Source organism: Adiantum capillus-veneris, chromosome 5, assembly GCF_014529385.1.
Source record: "Adiantum capillus-veneris isolate H3 chromosome 5, ASM1452938v2, whole genome shotgun sequence".
NCBI classification, from domain to species: Eukaryota; Viridiplantae; Streptophyta; class Polypodiopsida; order Polypodiales; family Pteridaceae; genus Adiantum; species Adiantum capillus-veneris.
Genome location: NC_140935.1, coordinates 92,929,293 through 92,949,170, shown reverse-complemented (window position 1 = coordinate 92,949,170; position 19,878 = coordinate 92,929,293). Strand labels below are relative to the sequence as shown.

General features: G+C 46.8%; 1 protein-coding gene across 2 annotated transcripts in view; it reads right to left on the bottom strand.

Annotated features, from left to right (window-relative positions):
• LOC147457741 (RING-finger, DEAD-like helicase, PHD and SNF2 domain-containing protein) overlaps window positions 1-19,878 on the bottom strand; it is a 103,917-nt gene that overhangs the window by 25,591 nt on the left and 58,448 nt on the right. For both annotated transcript variants that reach the window (XM_086512564.1, XM_086512565.1), the window contains exons 6-15: window positions 15,276-15,506; window positions 14,406-14,661; window positions 13,821-14,198; window positions 13,112-13,660; window positions 12,831-13,021; window positions 12,338-12,554; window positions 2,505-2,714; window positions 2,275-2,391; window positions 1,467-1,724; window positions 1,131-1,347 (exon numbers count right to left, since the gene is read on the bottom strand). In XM_086512564.1, coding sequence (XP_086368690.1) covers window positions 1,131-1,347; window positions 1,467-1,724; window positions 2,275-2,391; window positions 2,505-2,714; window positions 12,338-12,554; window positions 12,831-13,021; window positions 13,112-13,660; window positions 13,821-14,198; window positions 14,406-14,661; window positions 15,276-15,506 — 2,624 coding nt within the window. The remainder of the gene's footprint in view (window positions 1-1,130; window positions 1,348-1,466; window positions 1,725-2,274; window positions 2,392-2,504; window positions 2,715-12,337; window positions 12,555-12,830; window positions 13,022-13,111; window positions 13,661-13,820; window positions 14,199-14,405; window positions 14,662-15,275; window positions 15,507-19,878) is intronic.

Below are 19,878 nucleotides of genomic sequence, written 5' to 3'. Positions count from 1 at the left end.
TGCACACAGAATAATTACTTAAAATAGACGCGTAGATTTTCCGGTGCAATGTGACATCTCCATATCCGGATAGTGTGATAAGAAGAATGGTAGCCGAACGCAGTGCAGAATAGATAAGAACAAGCGCATGAATAAGATGGTGTCCCCAGTTTACTCATAAAGTCACAATTTAATATTTTTTACTGTGACCGCCCAAGAAAGTGGTCAGTCAGACACAATGGAAATACATCTGGGCGAGAGAAGACAGACTGAGCCGGGAGAGGCCAGAAAACAACAGAGTTAGCAATGCTTCACATTGGTGAGAAATCCGAGTTTTAATGCTTTTTAATGCTGGCATGCGTAGGAGGATCGCTTCGCTCAAGGAGAAAGTGGTCATCCAAGATTCCATCATCCGAAATCTAGAAGCAAAAAGTGGGTGGCTCGAAGAAGGCGAAATTCAGCCATCCATGATGGAAGAATTGAATACCATGAGAGAAGAAATATGGGTTATCAAGGAAGGTGAGGAGAAGAAGTCATGGGCCGCGGTCATCTCCGCAACACAAAAGAAAGTAGAGGAGGCCAAAAATGGATTGAGGTTGCCAAGAAAGGGAAAGGTAAGGAAGCTCCTTGTACACCCACTCTTATTAACATGACCCTCGAAGAGGAACAAAGGAGGATGATGCAGGCTCTACATGTAAGGGTAACCGGCCTCAAGGACATAAACAATGTGGAAAAAGAGGTAACAAGCCTCACATCCATGATGGAGGTGGACAAGCCTTCACACACAAAGGCATGGAGAGTGGGCAAGAAGAGTGATGGCACGGGAGAGTCTTCAGAAGGGAGAGTTCTCATACTACGCTTCCCTTCCCCGTTTGAGCTTGAAGGGGCATTTTCCAATGAGAGAGTGATAGTAATACATGCCAACTTATCGAGAGCCCCAAAATTCTGGAGAGCTGCAACGAAATTAAAGCCTGTACACATGCACGCACACACACTCACTCTATCACACACAACCGTGATTGCATATGTGCGTCGAATCTGTGACTTCTGAATTTGTCTGGCACATGCTTCCACGTATGCATAAACACCTAAAATGTGCGTGCACACATGATGAAGTTAAATGCGACTTTAATTTACTGCAATCTCCTTACATTTGCAACAAAGCATATGACCACAAGGAAAAACCATCATCTGAGTGCCCAAATGTTCCTGACAGACTGGACAAATCTCTTCCATAATGCCTCCAGTAGCACAAGCTCTCTTGTTTGTATTTTCAGCATTTTCTTCAGGCAAAGTTTCAGCAGTACTCGATTGACAGGAGGCGCTGCATTGTACTTTCCTTGACTTCTCCCTGGTTGTTGCAAGTCCCTGACAAGGTTCATCACCTCTACTGTGAGAATTTTTTATATAGAAGATAATGCAAAACTTCGCACTTCAGAAAACTATTCTTCTGTAATCAAACATTGCAACATATGAGAATAAACTACCTGAAGGTATCGAATTTGCCCTTTTGCACGACGCAAGTCATCCAATGCAACAAATTTTTCTCCTGTAAGTTGAGCATTTCGCTGTGGAATTTCTTCCAGATAAACTATAAATGCATCGCCACTCTTATTCGAGTCTTCATCCCCAGGATACTTGAGACAGAGCCTCGTCTTAGCCATATTGAGCTCATCAAGTGCAAGTAAGACCATTCGCTGAGAAGCGGTAACCAGTCGAGCTAGTGAATACTCTTTTCTCATGGCCTAATCATATGCATATTCAAAAAAACAAAAACATAAAGATGGGTGTAAAGAAGGAAAGTACCTGACACAAAATTATAATGTTCTGAATGAGACAACTCTTGGAACAATCATTTGATCACTTAGAAAGTTTTCAAGTTTGAACATGATGTCCATACCTCTTCATTGTTGTAGATAACCAAGTTTTAATAATGACCAAAAAAATCGCAATGAACATATCAAAAATCAAGTTCAAATAGCGTAAAAACTAGAGAGCATTTTAAAACAGTAGAGCAATTTTTAGTTCCATGCGAGGAAGAAAAGAGGGTGCGGGTGGGGGCACCAATCTTATGCAGTAAGCGTGGTGATAGAGAAGCATTTTTCTTCAATAATACAAGAGACTGACCAACATGACCAGTCTGTGGACTGTTGGTGATAGTTAAGATCATGTTGATCTATGCAGGTTTTTGGTAATCTCTAAAAGTAGGAACCTTTTAGGAAGATATCATTAAAAAGACACCATCAGAAAAGGGAAGAAATGCATAAGAATGATTGGCCAAGTAAAGGTTCTCACTTCCAAAAGCTCCAAGTGTTTTGAACTGGCAGCAATCAAGTCCTGATCCATCTTTCGCTTCTTAATCGATTTGATAAGTTTGAGAATAACCTCTGTTTCAGATGGTGATCGGGCTACCTACAACAAAATTCAAAGATATAAAAAAGAAATGCACCAAAATGCCTTCAGCAACCCCAACATTGCCCTTGCATGTCATTATAAAAATAAATGCATTATTAATGTGACTGCACCTGTATCGTTGCGATATCCATTGCTTCATTTTTACATGACCCTTGGACAGATTCTCTTAATGATCCACATGATCCCGCTGCCATTTTAAGAGTACTCATACGTTTTTGACTTAGCAGACGTTGCTGAGCAGCAAAAGCATCCTCCAATGAAACAATCCCACCAACATTTGCTGCAGTTGACTTCAGCATAAAGAGTCTATTCTCATACATCTGGATACAACCGGAGCAGAAAATACCTTTAACTATCTTAAGCGTCTGAAAAGCCTATCTTAGCTGATCAAAATAAAGCATGTAAGCAGGAGTTGAAACAGAAAACATGAAAATAGAAATACCACCCAGTCACAGATTCTTAGAGAGGAGGAGAAGGACCAAGAAACTGTCTCTCAAACAAATCTGCAAACTCTCTCTCTCTCTCTCTCTCTCTCTCTCTCTCTCTCTCTCTCTCTCTCGCGTTGTCCCCTGCTCCCTGCTCGCCCGCTGCTTGCTGCTGCTCTGCTCCGCGCTCGCTCCCCCGCCACAGCTCCACCTGCTCGCGCTGCCCTGCTGCTCTGCTGCGTGCTGCAGCTTTACACCCCCCTGCCACCCCCCCGCTCCCGCTGCCTGCTGCACCGGCTCCGCGCTGCTGCCCCCTGCTGCCACTCCCGCCCTGCGCCCCTGCTGACGCGCCCCCCCCCCCCCCCCCCCCCCCCTTGTTGTCCGAGTGTAGAGAGAGAATGGAAGTAAAGAAACAAGCGTAGAGAGAGAAGCAGAAAAACGTAGAGAGAGAGAGAGAGAGAGAGAGAGAGAGAGAGAGAGAGAGAGAGAGAGAGAGAGAGAGAGAGAGAGAAAATGGTGCGTAGAGAGAAAATTTGATTTTTCAAGCGTAGAGAGAGAGAGAGAGGTGAGAAGCGTAGAGAGAGAAGGTTTGCGAGCGTAGAGAGAGAAAGAGGGAAGCCGCATAGAGAGAAAAAAAAATCCCTCTCCCTCTCTTGTGGCGGCCTTCTGACCATGAGGAAGCAGAATGGCAAAGATGACCCGGTGGAGGATGCCATCCAAAAATATAAAGAAGAATTGAGCGAGTCCATCAGCATGATCAACCGCCACCTCCTAGGTACTATCAACATACTCGACGAGCGCGTGGCAGCACAGGAAAGCACGATACATACACTCGAGGATCGCGTGAAGGCTCAAGATGAGGAAATCGTACTACTCAAGAAAGAGCTTGCAGAGGTGCGATCGCAGAATGTCCTCGAAGAGGGAGAGCTTCAACCCTCAGTAATTGAAGAGCTTAACACGATTAAAGAACAAGTGCGAGCCATCAAAGAAGGTGGGGAGAAAAAAGAAATGACGACCTCGTGGGTAGATGTCATCACAGAGACCCAACAAAAAGCAGAAAAGGCCGAAAAATGGATCGAGATTGTCAAGAAAGGGAAAGGCAAGGAAATAACCCCCACCCCCACACCAACCATCATCAACTTGACACTAGAAGAGGAGCAAAGGAGACGTGTGCGGGCCTTACACGTAAGGATATGTGGCCTCAGAGACCAAGATAATGTGGAGGAAGAGGTGAAAGAACTCATGACTCTGGTGGGGGTCAACGAGCAGACGCATACGAGGGCCTGGAGAGTGGGCACAAAGAAAAGCGGGAGCAACGGAGAAACCTCAAAGGAAAGGGCACTCATTCTCCGCTTCCCCTCCATGGAAGCGAAGAAGGATTTCTTGAAGAAGAGACCGACTCTAAAGAAGACTGGCATCTTTCTTGGAGATGACCTCACCGTCTCGCAGATTGCTCATATGCAAGAAGTAATGCCGGAAATTGGAGTAGCAAGGGAAAAGGGGAAGATTGCTTTTTACAAAGATGGAAAGGTGGTGATATTGGAGTGACGTCCCGCATGACGGTGCGAGACCTATGGGACCACACTAAAGATGGCAACCTGGAATTGTAACGGTTCACTTCATCTTGATGCAGGGGCCTTTGAGGATAGCTTCACAGGGAGAGACATCATTTTTTACTCTGAGACACATCAAGCCCCTGGGCAATCCATGCCACAGGCGAGCGGATATAGATGGGAGACAGCCTGCAGACAAGAGACCAGATCGGAGCATCGATGACGAGGCTCAAGGGGAGTGGCAGTTCTATTTAGGGAGGAGTTGCAGCCATTGATATATATAGCGCGCAAGGATGAGCATGCTAGGTACATGTGGGTGAGGCTCAGGGCAGAGACGGGAATATACCTCTACATTGCTATCTGTTACTTTCCTCCTAGTACGTCAGTATATGCATCACCTAGGGGACAATCCCCCTTTGCTATTTTGGATAATGACATATGGGAGTTTTCTAAGGATGGTGACATTATCATACTAGGGGATTTCAATGCTAGGACTGCCCACCACCATACAATATTTTATGATACTTCCGAGGAAATGCTTAAGGAGCTGGACGATACAGAGATGGGTCTATCCAAATTATCACAAGATGAGGAATACACGGAATATGGCAGATACTTGATAGATATGGGAACCGCACATACATTGGCCATTTTCAATGGCCTACAAAGATTTTCGACAGCTGGAGGTTTTACTTGCTTCCCACACCGACATGGTGCTAGCTCAGTGGATTATGTTATGGCCCAGCCAGGTCTCATTCCATTCTTTCAAGATTTCATGGTGGGCACTAGGCCAGTTGGAGTAGCAGTTGATCATGCTATCTTGTCCTTCACCCTGACGTTTCAATTCAGCACAGCTCCATTAGGAGAGGTCCCTACACACATCCAGTATACCTTCATGAGGGAGACGGACTCTGTGTATATGGATGAGATATACAGGAAGCTATGCACCCAGGAGCCAGGACGGCCACTAGATGAACTCACTCAGATACTGACAGAGATGCTCCATGATGCAGCATCAGAAGCATACCCCCACAACCAGCCTACACGGAGACGATCTGGAAAAATGCCCCAGAACAGTTGGTATGATGAGGAGTGTAGAGAGATGAGGATAAAGTTACAGAGGGAAGTGCTCATGGGTATTACCACACATAGACAGTCACGGATTATCTTTCGCCACCTAGTGCGACGAAAGAAAAGGGCTTATTTATCCCAGTTAGAGCAAGATCTATATCAGTTATTTATAAGTCGCGACTCAGGCGAAGCATGGACGCTATTCCACGAACATTCACCACCACCAGCCGTCACCTCCACTGAGACATGGGGGGAATATGCCACATCTCTCTACACAGCATCAGGACAACCACCTCTACCGGACCCACTAGAGACATGCCCGCAGACATGTTCTTTCTTTACTGGCGAGAGGGTAAGGAAAGCTATTGACAGGATGAAGACAAGGAGAGCACATGATCATGATGGTCTGGTAGCAGAGCACTTCATCCATGCCAGGGATATGCTCGCAGAGCTCCTGGCTATGATGTTTAATCGAGCCATGTATGAAGGCTTCCCTGAGACTTGGAGTATGTCCACGATTGTGCCTATTTTCAAGTCAGGAGATCCCATGATTCCCAGGAATTATCCCACCATCATGGTTGGTCACACATTAGCTAGGCTGTATGCATCCATTCTTGAACAAGAGCTGATTAGATGGGCAGAGCGAGAGGGCATATGAGCACCAGGGCAAGCAGGTTTGAGGAGGGGTTTCTCCACTCTTGACCAGATTCCGACACTCAGAGCTATTATTGAGGAGGGTAGACACCATGGCAAGAGGATCTATTGTAGCTTTGTGGATTTCCGCAAAGCTTTCCACACAGTGCCGAGAGCCAGACTCATACGCACATTACAAGACATGGGTGTGCCTACAGAGCTGATTTGGGGGATTCTAGCTCTATACAAGACAGTGATGGGGCGGGTACACACCACTGACGGAATGTCGGACATGGTTCTCTCCAATATTGGAGTAAAGCAGGGATGCCCCCTATCCCCGACTCTTTTTGGGATGTATGTGGATGAGTTTTCGAACTATGTAGAGCGTCAGGGGGACAGGGGGGACTCAGCTAGCAGGGACATGGATTCCGCTGTTACTATATGCTGATGATATTGTGCTGATTTCTGACTCACTAGAGGGGATGCAGCGTCACTGGATGCTCTGCATACATTTGCTCGTGACAGTGGATTGTCTGTCAATCTGGGGAAAACCAAGGTTATGGTGTTCAACACCACACCACAGTGGGTCAGGAGGTCGGAACCCACATTTATGTATGGCCAGGAGACTGTGGAGTACACAGATGCATATACTTATCTTGGGGTAGTCTTCGGTGGACCAGTGTTTTCACTAAGGAGAGCATCAGAGACTAGATTGACGAGAGTATATGCAGATTTGGGAGGACAACAGAGGGTGTGTTCACAGATTCAGTTTCAAGAACCGCGAACAAAGCTTTGGCTTTTTGACACTCTAGTGACTCCAGCTATGCTCTATGGAGTTCAGGTATGGGGACCCTCAATAGACCACCATCGGAGATCTGGCAACACAGATGGATGGAGATGTATGGAGAGGCCTCTGGTCTCTATGATCGCTCGGATGATTCGGGCTAAGGCCTCAGTACCACATGAGATTATCCGAGCCGAGCTAGCCCCCCCCCCCGTGGTGGAGGCGTTGACGAGATCAGTTTCTTTTATGCTCAGTCTATGGGATAAGATGTGCTATTGGACAGATATGCACATCCTCACATCAACTCCAAATCCAGACTGGCCGATTTCGAGGGGTGCCGGCAGGAGCTAGGATATGTCACCTATGCAACTTAGAGCCAGAGACAGAGCTGCATTACACGTCACTGCTGGGCATACTATGAGAAACGCTGCCGCTTCTACTACTTGTTCAGAGAAGGGTTCGGACCTTTTTCTAGAGTCATGAGATACAAGGACCAGAGGTGTCTCGGATTGTTCCTGCTAGAGCTGCGCAAACTTAGGGAGATCTTGCTGAGAACGTCAGAGGAAAGACAGTCTCAGAGACGAATCACAGATTTCTTTACACCAGCCAGAGGAGAGCCAACGGAGCAGTCATTACAGCAAATCTCAGAGCCTACTCATACTAGAGGTACACTACTTGATCGAGCCACGGAACTTGGCAGATCCAAACATCCACGACCTCGGGGGGTCTCCCACTACCGACGAAGGCTGCAAAAGAAGATACAGATCACTCTAGCTCGACATGCAAGACGCCCAACCAAAGTACTGACCATGGAGGAGGTCGATGAGATCCGACAGCGACCGATGAGAAATTTCATATTAACCCCCCCCCCAATTTCCTTTCTCCTTAGCGTCTTAGTGTTAGTTCTTTGTAACTTTGTAATTTCCGTACTCAGACATGGTATCAGATTCACCAATTGTAACTTTTTGGTCTCATAGGTCATTTTTGCCTTTTGAAGACGTTAATATAACATTTCATTTCATTTCATTTCTCTCTCTCTCTCTCTCTCTCAACATGCACGACGCCCGGTCAGACTATTGACCATGGAGGAGATTGATGAGACCCGCCAGCGACCGATGCTGGATCTTTTGTGATATGTGATTTAGCTATCCCACCTAGCTGGATCTTTTCTGATCTGTGATTTAGCTATCCCACCTATCTGCTTAGATCACACCTAGCTGTTTCAGATTCCATAGCATTTTATTATGTCATTTTATTTTGTCATTTTTGTTACTCTGACTTCGTATCAGATCCACCACATTGTAACTTTCTTGTCTCATAGGTCACTTTCGCCTTTTGAAGACGTTAATATAACATTTCATTTCATTCATCTCTCTCTCTCTCTCTCTCTCTCTCTATATATATATATATATATATATATATATATATATATATATATATATATATATATATATATATATATATATATATATATATATATATATGTATATACACACACACACACACAGCATCGACGGAGGCTGCATCAGAGGATTCGGATCACTTTGGCTCGACATGCACGACGCCCGGTCATACTACTAACCATGGAGGAGATTGATGAGATCCGCCAGCGACCGATGCTGGATCTCCTGTGATCTAGCTATCCCAGCTCTACCGATGCCAGATCTCCTGTGATATAGCTATCCCAGCTAGTTGTTTAGCTGCTTAGTTCACACCTAGCAGTTCAAGATTCCATAGTATTTTATTTTGTCATTTTGTCATTTCTGTCATTTTGTCATCTTGTTACTCTGACTTTGTATTAGATCCACCACATTGTAACTTTCTGGTCTCATAGGTCACTTTGGCCTTTTGAAGACGTTAATATAACATTTCATTTCTCTCTCTCTCTCTCTCTCTCTCTCTCTCTCTCTCTCTCTCTCTCTCTCTCTCTCTCTCTCTCTCTCTCTCTCTCTTCACAAGCCTTACATCCATGATGGGGATGGAGAAGCCTTTGCACACAAAGGCATGGAGGGTAGGTAAGAAAAGTGATGGCACGGGAGAGTCTTCAAAGGGGAGAGTCTCATACTGCGCTTCCCCTCGTTGGAAGAGAAGAAGGAATTCTTGAGGAAGAGGCCTACTCTCAAAAAGGCAGGTATTTTCCTCGGTGATGACCTAACTCTCTCACAGTTCGCACATATGAGAGAGGTAATGCCAGAGATTACAACGGCAAGGGAGAAGGGAAAGATAGCCTTCTACAGAGATGGACGGGTGGTGATTTTAGAGCGGTGCACTGCATGACGGTGCGAGACCTATGGGACCACACTGAAGATGGTTACCTGGAATTGTAATGGGTCTATGAGGTTGGAGGTGGGTGCATTTGAGGATAGTTTCAAAGACAAGGATATTATATTCTTCTTAGAGACTCATCAGCCCCCTGGACAGGTGATGCCACATGTGGTGGGATACAAATGGGAGACAATTCACAGGACAAATGCGAGATCTGAGCATGGGAGTAGAGGTTCAAACTTCAGGAGTAGTAGCAGTGCTATTCAAAGAGGAACTACAACCATTACTGCATATTGTACAAAGAGATGATCATGCTAGATATATGTGGGTGAGACTGAGAGCTAACACAGGTCGATTCCTATATATTGCCATATGTTACCTTCCTCCCAGTACATCACTGTATGCTGCATCCAGAGGGATGACATATGGGAGTTTTCTAGGGACGGTGATATCATTCTCCTAGGGGACTTCAATGCCCCAACGGGCAACTCGTAGACAGTCTTCTACGACACTTCAGATGAGATGCTTAGAGAGCTGGATGTGGGTGAGTTGGGACTTGATAGATGCTCAGATGACAGAGAGCAGATGGAGTACGGGAGATACCTCATGGAAATGACGACTACACACGGATTAGCCATACTTAATGGTTTACAGCGATTTCCTGGAGCAGCCGGTTTCACATGCTTTCCACACAGACATGGGGCCAATACAGTGGATTATGTTATGACACAACCGAGCTTTGTCCCCTGCATTCAAGATTTCACAATGGGAGCCAGGCCAATGGGCATAGCAGTAGATCATGCTCTCTTGACACTGTCCGTAAAATTTCAGTATAGTACAACCCAGACATCAGGAGGCAGGTCACACACCCGCTATACATTTACACCAGAGACTGATTTGGTTTATACAGAGGAGATCTGGGACCGTCTATTGGAAGGCACATCTGGCACATATGGTACGGGCCTCTCAGTGGAGGAGTGCACCACTCTACTGACTGAGACACTGCATGGGGCTGCATCAATGGCATACCCACATACTCAGCCGGGCAAGAGACGACATTCTGGGAGCATGCCCCATAATAGTTGGTATGATGAGAAGTGCAGAGAGATGAGAGCCCAGCTTCAGAGGGATCTTCTTTTAGGAGTCATCACTTACAGACAGTCTCGGATTGCTTTCCGACGCCTTGTGCAATGGAAGAAGCGAGCTTACCTAGCTCAGATGGAGCCAGACTTATATCAGATGTTCTTGAGTAGGGACTCAGGAGAGGCATGGCGACTCTTCCATGAGCACTTCCCTCCCCCAGAGATGTCTCGGATTGTTCGTGCTAGAGATACACAGACTCAGGGAGAGCTTGTTGAGGACATCAGGGGAGAGACAGTCTCAGAGACGAATCACATATTTCTTTACACAAGCCAGGGGAGAGGCAGAGGAGCAGTCACCACAACAGATCTCAGAGCCCACCCACACTAGAGGCACGTTGATTGACCGAGCCATGGAGCTAGGAAGATCCAGACGCCCACGACCTCGAGGGGTCTCCCACCATCGACGAAGGCTACAGCAGAAGATACAGATCACTCTAGCTCGACATGCAAGACGCCCAACCAGAGTACTGACCATGGAGGATGTGGATGAGATTCGACAGCGACCGATGAGAGATTTCATTTGAACCCCCCACCCCCAAATCTCAATTCCGAATCAGCTTCATATTCATTTCCTTAATGTTTCTAGTGTTAGTTCTTTGTACTTTCCGTATTCAGACATGATATCAAATTCACCAATTGTAACTTTTTGGTCTCATAGGTCATTTTGGCCTTTCGAAGACGTTAATATAACATTTCATTTATTTCATTTCTCTCTCAGTGGATCAGGAGGCAGCACCCACTTTTACATATGGTCAGGAGATGGAGTATACAGATGCATACACCTATCTTGGGGTAGTCTCCAATGGACCAGTGTTTTCATTGAGGAGAGCAGCAAAGACTAGATTGACGAGAGCTTATGCAGCCTTGGGAGGATTGGAGAAGATGTGTTCGCAGGTCCAGTTTCAAGAACCTCAAACAAATCTGCTTTTTGACACTCTAATGGCTTCAGCTATGCTTTATGGGGTTCAGATTTGGGGACCCTCGGTGGACCACCATGGCAAAGCTGGTAGCACTGATGGATGGAGATGTATGGAGAGGCCTCTAGTCTCTATGATCTCTCGGCTGATTCAGGCTAGGGCCTCAATGCCACATGAGATTATTCGAGCTGAGCTACCTGCCCCCCCTATCATAGTTGAGGCCCTTACCAGATCAGTTTCCTTTATACATAATTTATGGGACCTCCCCAGAGACAGATATGGTCGGCTAGCCCTTGAGTCATCCCGACAACTAGCGCTACAGGGAGACACAGCATGCTGGTATGGGCAGATGACATCATGGTTTCAGTCACATGGCTTCAACATGGATAGATTGCCTCCATTCCAATACTCCTTGGATGCACCCTCCCTTTCTCTCACGCGGACAGAGGTCACTAGGCTTATACGTCAGGATTTGATTCCACTAGATACCAGAAGCACATGGATACAGCCGACACAAGAGTTGGGCACGAAGACGGCTTTCTATAGAGAGCATCTTCTCCAACTAATAGAGGATGGATATCAGACCAGCCTATATGGACACTCATTTATCCTATGGGATACGATGTGCTACTAGTCAGATGCACACATCATTGCATCAGCTAGAAATTGCGACTCGGAGATTCAGGAGAGTACCAACAGAGGCTAAGAATGGCTTGTGTCTACCTGACAGGAGTTCACACACTATTTATCAGTACCCAAAAGGTCTCATTGTTCTTTTGATATCGTAGGTCGCTTTGGCCATTTGTGGTCGTTCCATACAGTTAACTTTCTTGTTTTTCTTTCTAAATTTAAAAGAATTGGCCATTTCGGTTTTCGTAGCTTTATGAAGAGATAAACTGAGAAGTAATGCTGAGGCTTTGTACGTGGCTCTTGTAATAGACAGACTTTGTTTTTATCAAGCCTCAGGTAATTTTTTTGTCGACCATTAATTCTCATATCCTGATTTGCACCTTTTTTTAATTGACATGTATAGGGAAGCTATACAGTGACATTTTCTGGTAGACAACCTCACAAACTTTGAGCAGCAATGCAACTCAATTCTGATTCAATATCAACAGTGCACAGTTCTAGGGTCACAATTAGTCTTGCCAACCTGATAAACCTGGTCAGCTTCACAAATTGCACAGATTCGTCCATTTTGACTCATGGCGCATTGAGAGCAATTTCCTGCTCTTTCAACATCTTCTGCACTCGGATTTTTCATCAGCTCATCAACCTCTGATAACTTTTCAACAAGCTTGTTCCGACAATCAAAAATGGCATCAAGCTCCCTATTCAAAACATACTGTAATCCTTTCAAGTCATTAAATCTACATACAGATAAAAAGCCACTGTTAGCACCATGTAAACCCCTGTACAGACAGCAATAACATTGTCATACTATGCCAACTTAAGCGAACTATGCAGACAATACACAATATCAATACTTTCAGTCCGTACTCTACAGCTTCTAATGCAAAAAAAAAAAGGTGACAATCCTTCCTCATTATATTATTGAGCACTTGTAGCAGAGAATGTGTACGAAAGAAAAGAAAATGGTTTTGAACAATCTCAATTCAAGAAGTGATTTGATTCACTTTCTACACCTTAGGGCTAAACTTGATGCATTTGCATGCCCTCGCCTCGAGAGTGCTACAGAATCCCTTTCTGACAGTGAATTCTTTATCTTTTTCACCAGCTCCTTTCCTTCTATATTTTCCTTGGTAATGGATGCAAGAACGTCCAACCACCAAGTTGCCCCATTCATTTCTTCCAGATCTTTCATGTGAGCACAGACCTGACCATCTCCAAACAATCATCACTTGGAAGAAATCTAGCATTCTACATTTGCGCGGAGGGAAAGAAATCACTTTACTCATTTACGAACCTCAGAATGTGCATTGGAATAGTCCTGCTGAGAAGCTGAAAGTTTTGCATAAAAGGAAGCCATGTATTTAGTGCGTATGTCCTGGCACTGTTGGCCCAGGAGAGAATCTCTCAATGTTCTAGGTACACCAGGTACATAGACAGATTCCTTTTTAGCGCATGCCACTGCATAGTCGTTATTGATGGCCATTGAGTCCATAGAGCCACCACTATCAGACCTATGCAACTTTTGACTGGCTAACAGTTCATCTGTCTCATCTCTTGGTCGCTTCCTTGACAACTGGTTTCCAGGATGATATTGAACACCAGAAGCAACTTCATACGGCATGGTTAAGGCTTCTTGTAAATTGTGAAGTAAATGCAACTTTTGCAATTGATCCACATCAAATATTTCTCCATTCTCCTCTATGATTGAAAGTGCTTCACGATATAAACTCACTGCACTAGGAGGATCACCCTCTAGTATTTTTAGGGCGGCGAGTCCATTCAAGGCCCCAACCAAGTTTCTTTGAGCCTCTTCACCTTCAGTCATGGCCTTGTCAATGAGGACCTGTGAGAAACACAGAATTATCGTGCTGATCATCAGAGTTGAGGTGGAAAATACATTCACAGAATAGTGAATATCACAGTTTTGGAAGGCAGATTTGAATTGTGCACAGTTCACACACATATAATAAGCTAAATACAAAGTAAGACAGAAAGAATCAAACCTTCAACACTTCATCCATCGTCATGGGCAGCTTTTGCAAAGACCTTAGTCCAGAACTTCCCACTTGCGGATGGCAACACGCTTGGCGAAGGCTTAGAAGAGGATGCATAATTTTGGCAACTTCGCTAGGACTAAGCATTCTGTCCTTGAAAGGTTTTGCTGTTGTGATATTCCCACGCATTACTTCCAATGCTCTTGTTGCACATCGCTCATGCTGTCTGCGATAGAAATGTGCTTCAACCGGGGAAAATGTCAACCATGTCAATAGATCCTCTTGAGGTGGAAGTCCCAGTTCATGGCTGACATCAGCTTTGGATGAGCGCCAGAAAATGGTTTTAAGATAGTTGTGCACAAAATTCATTGCTCCGGCACCATTTTTCTGGCAACAGAATGAAGACCAGAACTAGAGTGCATAAATTAAATGATAGTGGAGCCCTCTATATGTGGTGTGCATGCATGCAGACCAAAGTAGGTAGCTCAACATTGTGCTTGCATAAGCAGCTGTAACATGATAATAAAGATCCAAAGCTAGAATAACTAAATTTCAGCAGATACATGATTGGCTCTTAGCAAGTTAAAGGCGTACCTCATACGGTTCTCTCAGTACTCTTGCCCACCAAAAGTAGTCACAGAAGGGTTGCAAATCTAAGAAACTCAACAACCCATGCAAATCATCAAGACTCTTTTGGATGGGAGTTCCAGTAATACACCAGCGTATTTCAGCATTTAGCCGTTTTGCCATTTCCGTAGCTCGTGCGTTACTGTTCTCAACCATTTGAGCCTCATCCAGACAGACTCGCCGCCATGTCATCCGTGTTAGTGGTGTTGGTACAACAGGATACCTATTATTCAAAGAAACCTAAAGCATTCATACCACAGGATAACTTATTCTAGCGTGCATCATTGTGCAGGTCACTTCTGGATGATCAAGTGAAATTAATGCAGTGAATGCAGAGGGGGAGTTATTGTGCAGTTTCTCATAGACTTAGCATACCAGCCCCTATAGCCAACGAATGGTTTGGTGAACTTGAATGGCACTTCTTCAAATTGTCACATAACCATCCAAGCTGAAGGATTCTTTCACAAAAAATGATCAGAGTGCCACACGTACACATACAAACTTATGCTCTAATATTCAATTTCCACCAACTTTGTGTTTTATTCATGTTGTATCCGCAGTTACAGAATCTGGCAAGGATCTGCTCAGCCCTTGACCCCCTTTGTAGCAGTCAAGCAACCCCCCCCCCCCCCCCAACACACACACGCGCACACAAGAAAAAAAAACCCTTATCAAAATCCCTTAAGCAACCATTTCAAGCTGTGCAGCTTCGATGCCCAGTCTATACACTTATCCTAAGGCTATTCAAAGTGAAAAGGGCAAGAACGGACAGCAGGAAATGATGATGATTCAACTACAATCACACAAGCCAACTGCACTGACATGAAAAAGAGGTACCGTTTCACATATCGCATAGAACGTGGTTGATTACCCTCCCCCTCTGTGTCATGCGATAGATCGGCTTGAAGAGTGTTATATGTAGTCAAGACTATATCTGCCATTGCAAGCTCATGGGCACCAACAATCTTTCCATATTTTGTTCGTGTGACTTCACCACCAGACTGCAACCCAGGTCCTTTTTGAAAACCTTCATAGACAATAACTTTTAGAGCCCCCTTTTCAGTGTGCCTATACAAGAAACAGAATGACAAACAGTATCAGCAGCTTGAAAGATGTTCTGAGACAACCATTCCAACTTTCCTACACTTCAAGAACATTAAGTCTGTAAACTTCTCTCACTCAAGACGGCCAATTTCAAATCTAACTGAAACAGAAAAGAGAAAGTTCAAAAATTAGTTACAGATGACACTAATTTTAGTATCATGTTAGTTGATGATTTCAATGCTTGCCTCTTTTTTGCCCCCCCCAAGAAAGAGATCCTTCTATTAGTTAATGAAACTGCCCATAAGGCTACAACCATTTATACTAGAGAGGGCTACAACAATCGTGAGGGAAGACTCTCCCAATGAAAAAACAACATATGTACAATGAGGCTAAATCAGGAGATGGGAGGAGGGAAAAGCCACACAAGTGGACGGTAGTGCCATCTGAGCACACACTGGACCACGGTGAAGAAAGGCCCAGGCCGCCAAAGTCGAAGCAACGCCTCTCTACGCTCCCGCATGCGGTCGGAGCTGCCCTGGAGTCTCTCGAACTGTCCCTTGAGAGTATGGATCAGCTCTAGCCAAAAATCTCGAACAGTCTGCTGGTGGCACAAGGCGAGCCTCAAAGATGCGGAAGCAGCGGGCCCGCCTGATGAACCAGAGTGTCAGGCCACAGAAGAGCTCCTAACACTCCTCTCTCTCACTGCACCACTCCTGTGGAGTAAGCTTTGTAGCACGCTGGAGTGTAGGTCGACCCCCCTATATCACTATCATCGTGCTGGTGGAGGATAGCTCAAACTGTAATGCAAGGCCCATGAGAGTGGACCAAGCAGCTGCCCCCCAAGTGTACTGTCAAGAGCTGGCATTAGCCGAAGGACCCGAAGCCAAGCCTGCTGTACCATAGGACAGTCCCAAAGACAGTGACGCTGACTCTCCAAAAGATGGTCACAAGCTGCACATGTTGCCGAGAGGCCACTATGCACAAGCCAAATCCCCACTGTTGTAGCTCTATGTGCAACCAGCCACTGGAACAACGTGACTCACCGCGGTTGTCTGGCATCCCACAACCTCGCCCAAAAAGCTGTCAAGAACTCAGCTGTGAGACCCTCCTCCTACCAATGAGGTGATGCAGCAGGACGAGCCTCTCTCCGTGCTGCCAGTATGTGACGTCCCAGTCGAACAGTGTACTGAAAGAAAGGGACACCTGGATGGTCGGCTAAGGAGAAAGGGTCCCTCCAAAACCACTCTCCAAGGTCCCACTCCACTCGTGCCAATGGACAGCTCTCCCAAGCCCACAGCCTCCAGTGGCCTGTCTCAAGAGCTGCTTGGTCAGGATCTATGACACAAGTCCTCCCACAGATGCCCACAAACTCGGATCCTCTAAAAACAATAGTCTACAACCTGTGGGGCCTCTACTGAGACTTTGTGCAAGTGACCCTCGCCCTGTAGCTCGAAAAACATGGAGGGTACAGTCTCTGAGCAAGCCCGAACTGCGATGAGGACCTCCAGTTGCGTGAAGGCCCCCATCCATTTGGGCGCTTCTGACTCGAGAGTGTAAGCCACTCACCTGGTACTGCCTCTGTGATGTCTTGACACATGCTCTGCACCCCTCTCATGCCTTGAAGCTGGATGCTCTTAAGCTCCTTTGACAAACCTGAGAACTATAGCCAGTCACCTAAAGTGCGTGCTAAACCCTCTACCATGGGACCCCAAGAAACATCAGACCCACTGCCAACCAAGTGGCCTCTCTGAGTGCTGACCATGGGGTTCCAAACAAGGGGATGTCTCAGGTGCTCCCCCGTGCAAGTAGGCTGGTGCTGCTCCACGCCTCTCCGCAACATCTCCCAGGAGCGAGTCAGGCATCTCTCCTGTGTGTAAGATGTACTAAAAAGCGTTGCAGAGGTCTAAGCCAAGCAAGTCCCAATACTCTAAGAAAAAATTGGGAGTCAACCCATCCTCACCTGGACAGCTACCACGGGGAAGTGCTCTGAGGGCCACGTGGAGCTCCTCTAGCTGAAGAGGCAGCTCTAGCCTCTGGCGCATCTCCTCAGTCACAAGACAAGGCATCTGTGCCTAAACCTGCTCTCCGTATGCATCCTGACGCTACACTGATGTGCGCATGCCGAGGTCACACTGTCTCAAAGAACGCCCTCGTCATTGTCACCCACCTGGGTCCAGTGAGATGCATATCGATGGAAAGCAAACTCATGACGCCTCTCCTCTGGGTTGGCCAGCTCCTGGCGAGCCAGCTGCAAGTGCTCCTCCAACCAGAGACTGTTTGGGTGCTGCTCCTGCATCCTTTGCAGGGAAGCAACGCCTCGCCGAAGACATTGATCCTCCTCTCTCCCTGCAGCCAAGCGGACTGTAGACTCCTGAAGAAAGAAACGACTAAGCTGAGCAAGTCCACAGGCCACTCTGTTAGCAGGAGAGTCCTGCGTATCCAAGCCCTTTGTCCAAAGAGCAACCACTTGCTCTCTAAGCTCAAAGTCTAGCAAGATCCTCTCAGGGATGCGTAGCATCGTGCTGCCCCTCCTCTGTCTATCTGTCATTGTGAGGATCACTGGTGTATGGTTCGAAAGGATGTTCCAGCCAAGATGCAAACTGACGCACCCAAGTCGTCACTAGCATAGAAGCGATCTATCCTAGATAGATTCACTCCTCCAACTCTACGATCAAAAAGAGAGAAGATTAAGCTTTCAGGGGGTCTCACAAAACCCGAGTGCTGCCAAACATCAGAAACCCTCAAAGTCATATAAAACCGCTCCCAAGCTGCTAGCTCAGCCCCGTGCACCGTGACATGGCCACCTCCAATCCAATCAGAGGAATCCTCCAACATGTTGAAGTCCCCCCCAACACACCACTCCTCTGCATGCGGCAAAGACTCCACAACTTGAGACCAGAACTCTGCCCGTGCACTTGCCACATTGGGCGCATAAATGTTCCTGAAACCTGCATAGTAATCCATTGAGCTCTGCCTGGTACAATAATACCTCTGCCCATGGCCTGCTGCAAAGAATCCGCAATAGTCATACATACCCCTCCCGAGATGCCTCCAGGTCCAAATGCAGTTGACCAAAACATCTCATAGCGACCACGCAAAATCAGACCACACCATCTAATGCGGCTCTCACACAGATGATGCTCCTGTAGCATAAGAATATCAATCTTACCAACCACAAGGCATCGTTGAAGCTCCTAGCACAGCAGACCCCTCTGATGCTGAAACTGGGACCCTCCTAATCCCTGCACATTCCATGAGATGATCCTCATGGAGTCAGTGAGAGAAAACAGATGCTGCAATAGCAGCCAACCTCGCTATCTTTGAGGCCAGTTTGGATGGGGAGTAATCCGCATCCGAACGACCTCTAGACAAGCGCGTATGGAGTGACTGTCCCACCCAGGCCCAAGCCGAGCGTGCAGCCCCTAGGGCTACATCCTCTCTCCAAGAATCCTCACGTACAAATACATAGTAAGGAGGGCTCTAAGTGTTAGCAAACAAATGCACCACAATGTGCCTGCAACCCGCTGCATCCAGTGGCGTCACACTGAACTTGGCAAGAGGCCAAAGTGTCTGTACCAGATCTATCGCCCCTAAGTCCCCTGTGTAGTGTGAGAACGTAGAAGCCTGAATCTGGAGTTAGTCAAGAACTGTGTGCAGGGTCCACTCAGTAGGATCCCTACTGCACAGCGAGAAGGAGAAACCCATCGCTGTGTCCAAAGCCTCAATGCCTCGAGTTGCAAGAAAGAGGACGTGGACTCGAAAGCAAGCGTCCCCCAAGTCAGGAGAAGAGTCACCCAGGAACCGTGTGAAGCTGTAGTCGAAGAAGTCCCAGCGTCTGCAAATGTCAAAGCTAGTCAAACCTCTAGGGACTGCTGCAAAAGGAAAAGTATGCACCAGAAAAGGTGGCCTCAGATGGGGCCGTCCCTCCCAAGCCACACGGCTCGTAGCGAAAGCACTACCAAGAGAACGCCTCGCGGCAGACGTGTGGCCAACCCCCTAAGTCTGAGGAGGAGTGAAGGAGGGGTTGGGAGATGAGACTGTGGACCCCACCGGGGAAAGAGGAGGGACGGGAGGCGGGGATGGAGGTGGAGGAGGGGGGGAGGCGGAGCGACAGCGTCTGAGGGCAAAGGAGGTGGAGATGGAGGAACTGAAGTGGATGGGGCCTCCTCAGGCGGGTCCTGCTCAAGGGGGTCAATACGGTTCCCTCTTGGAACCCAGTGCTACTGAGCTGCACGAGGTCAGCCACCAGGGGGCGAGATCGCCCCTGTCGACGGCGGCCAGGCACCTGCTGCCAACCGTTAGCTACCTGATCATTGGTCTCTGTCGAGGTACCAGCCTGTGCGTCCTGTGTATCTGGCGGCTGCGCATGCGTTGTGGGTCAAGGTCTCCTACGAGG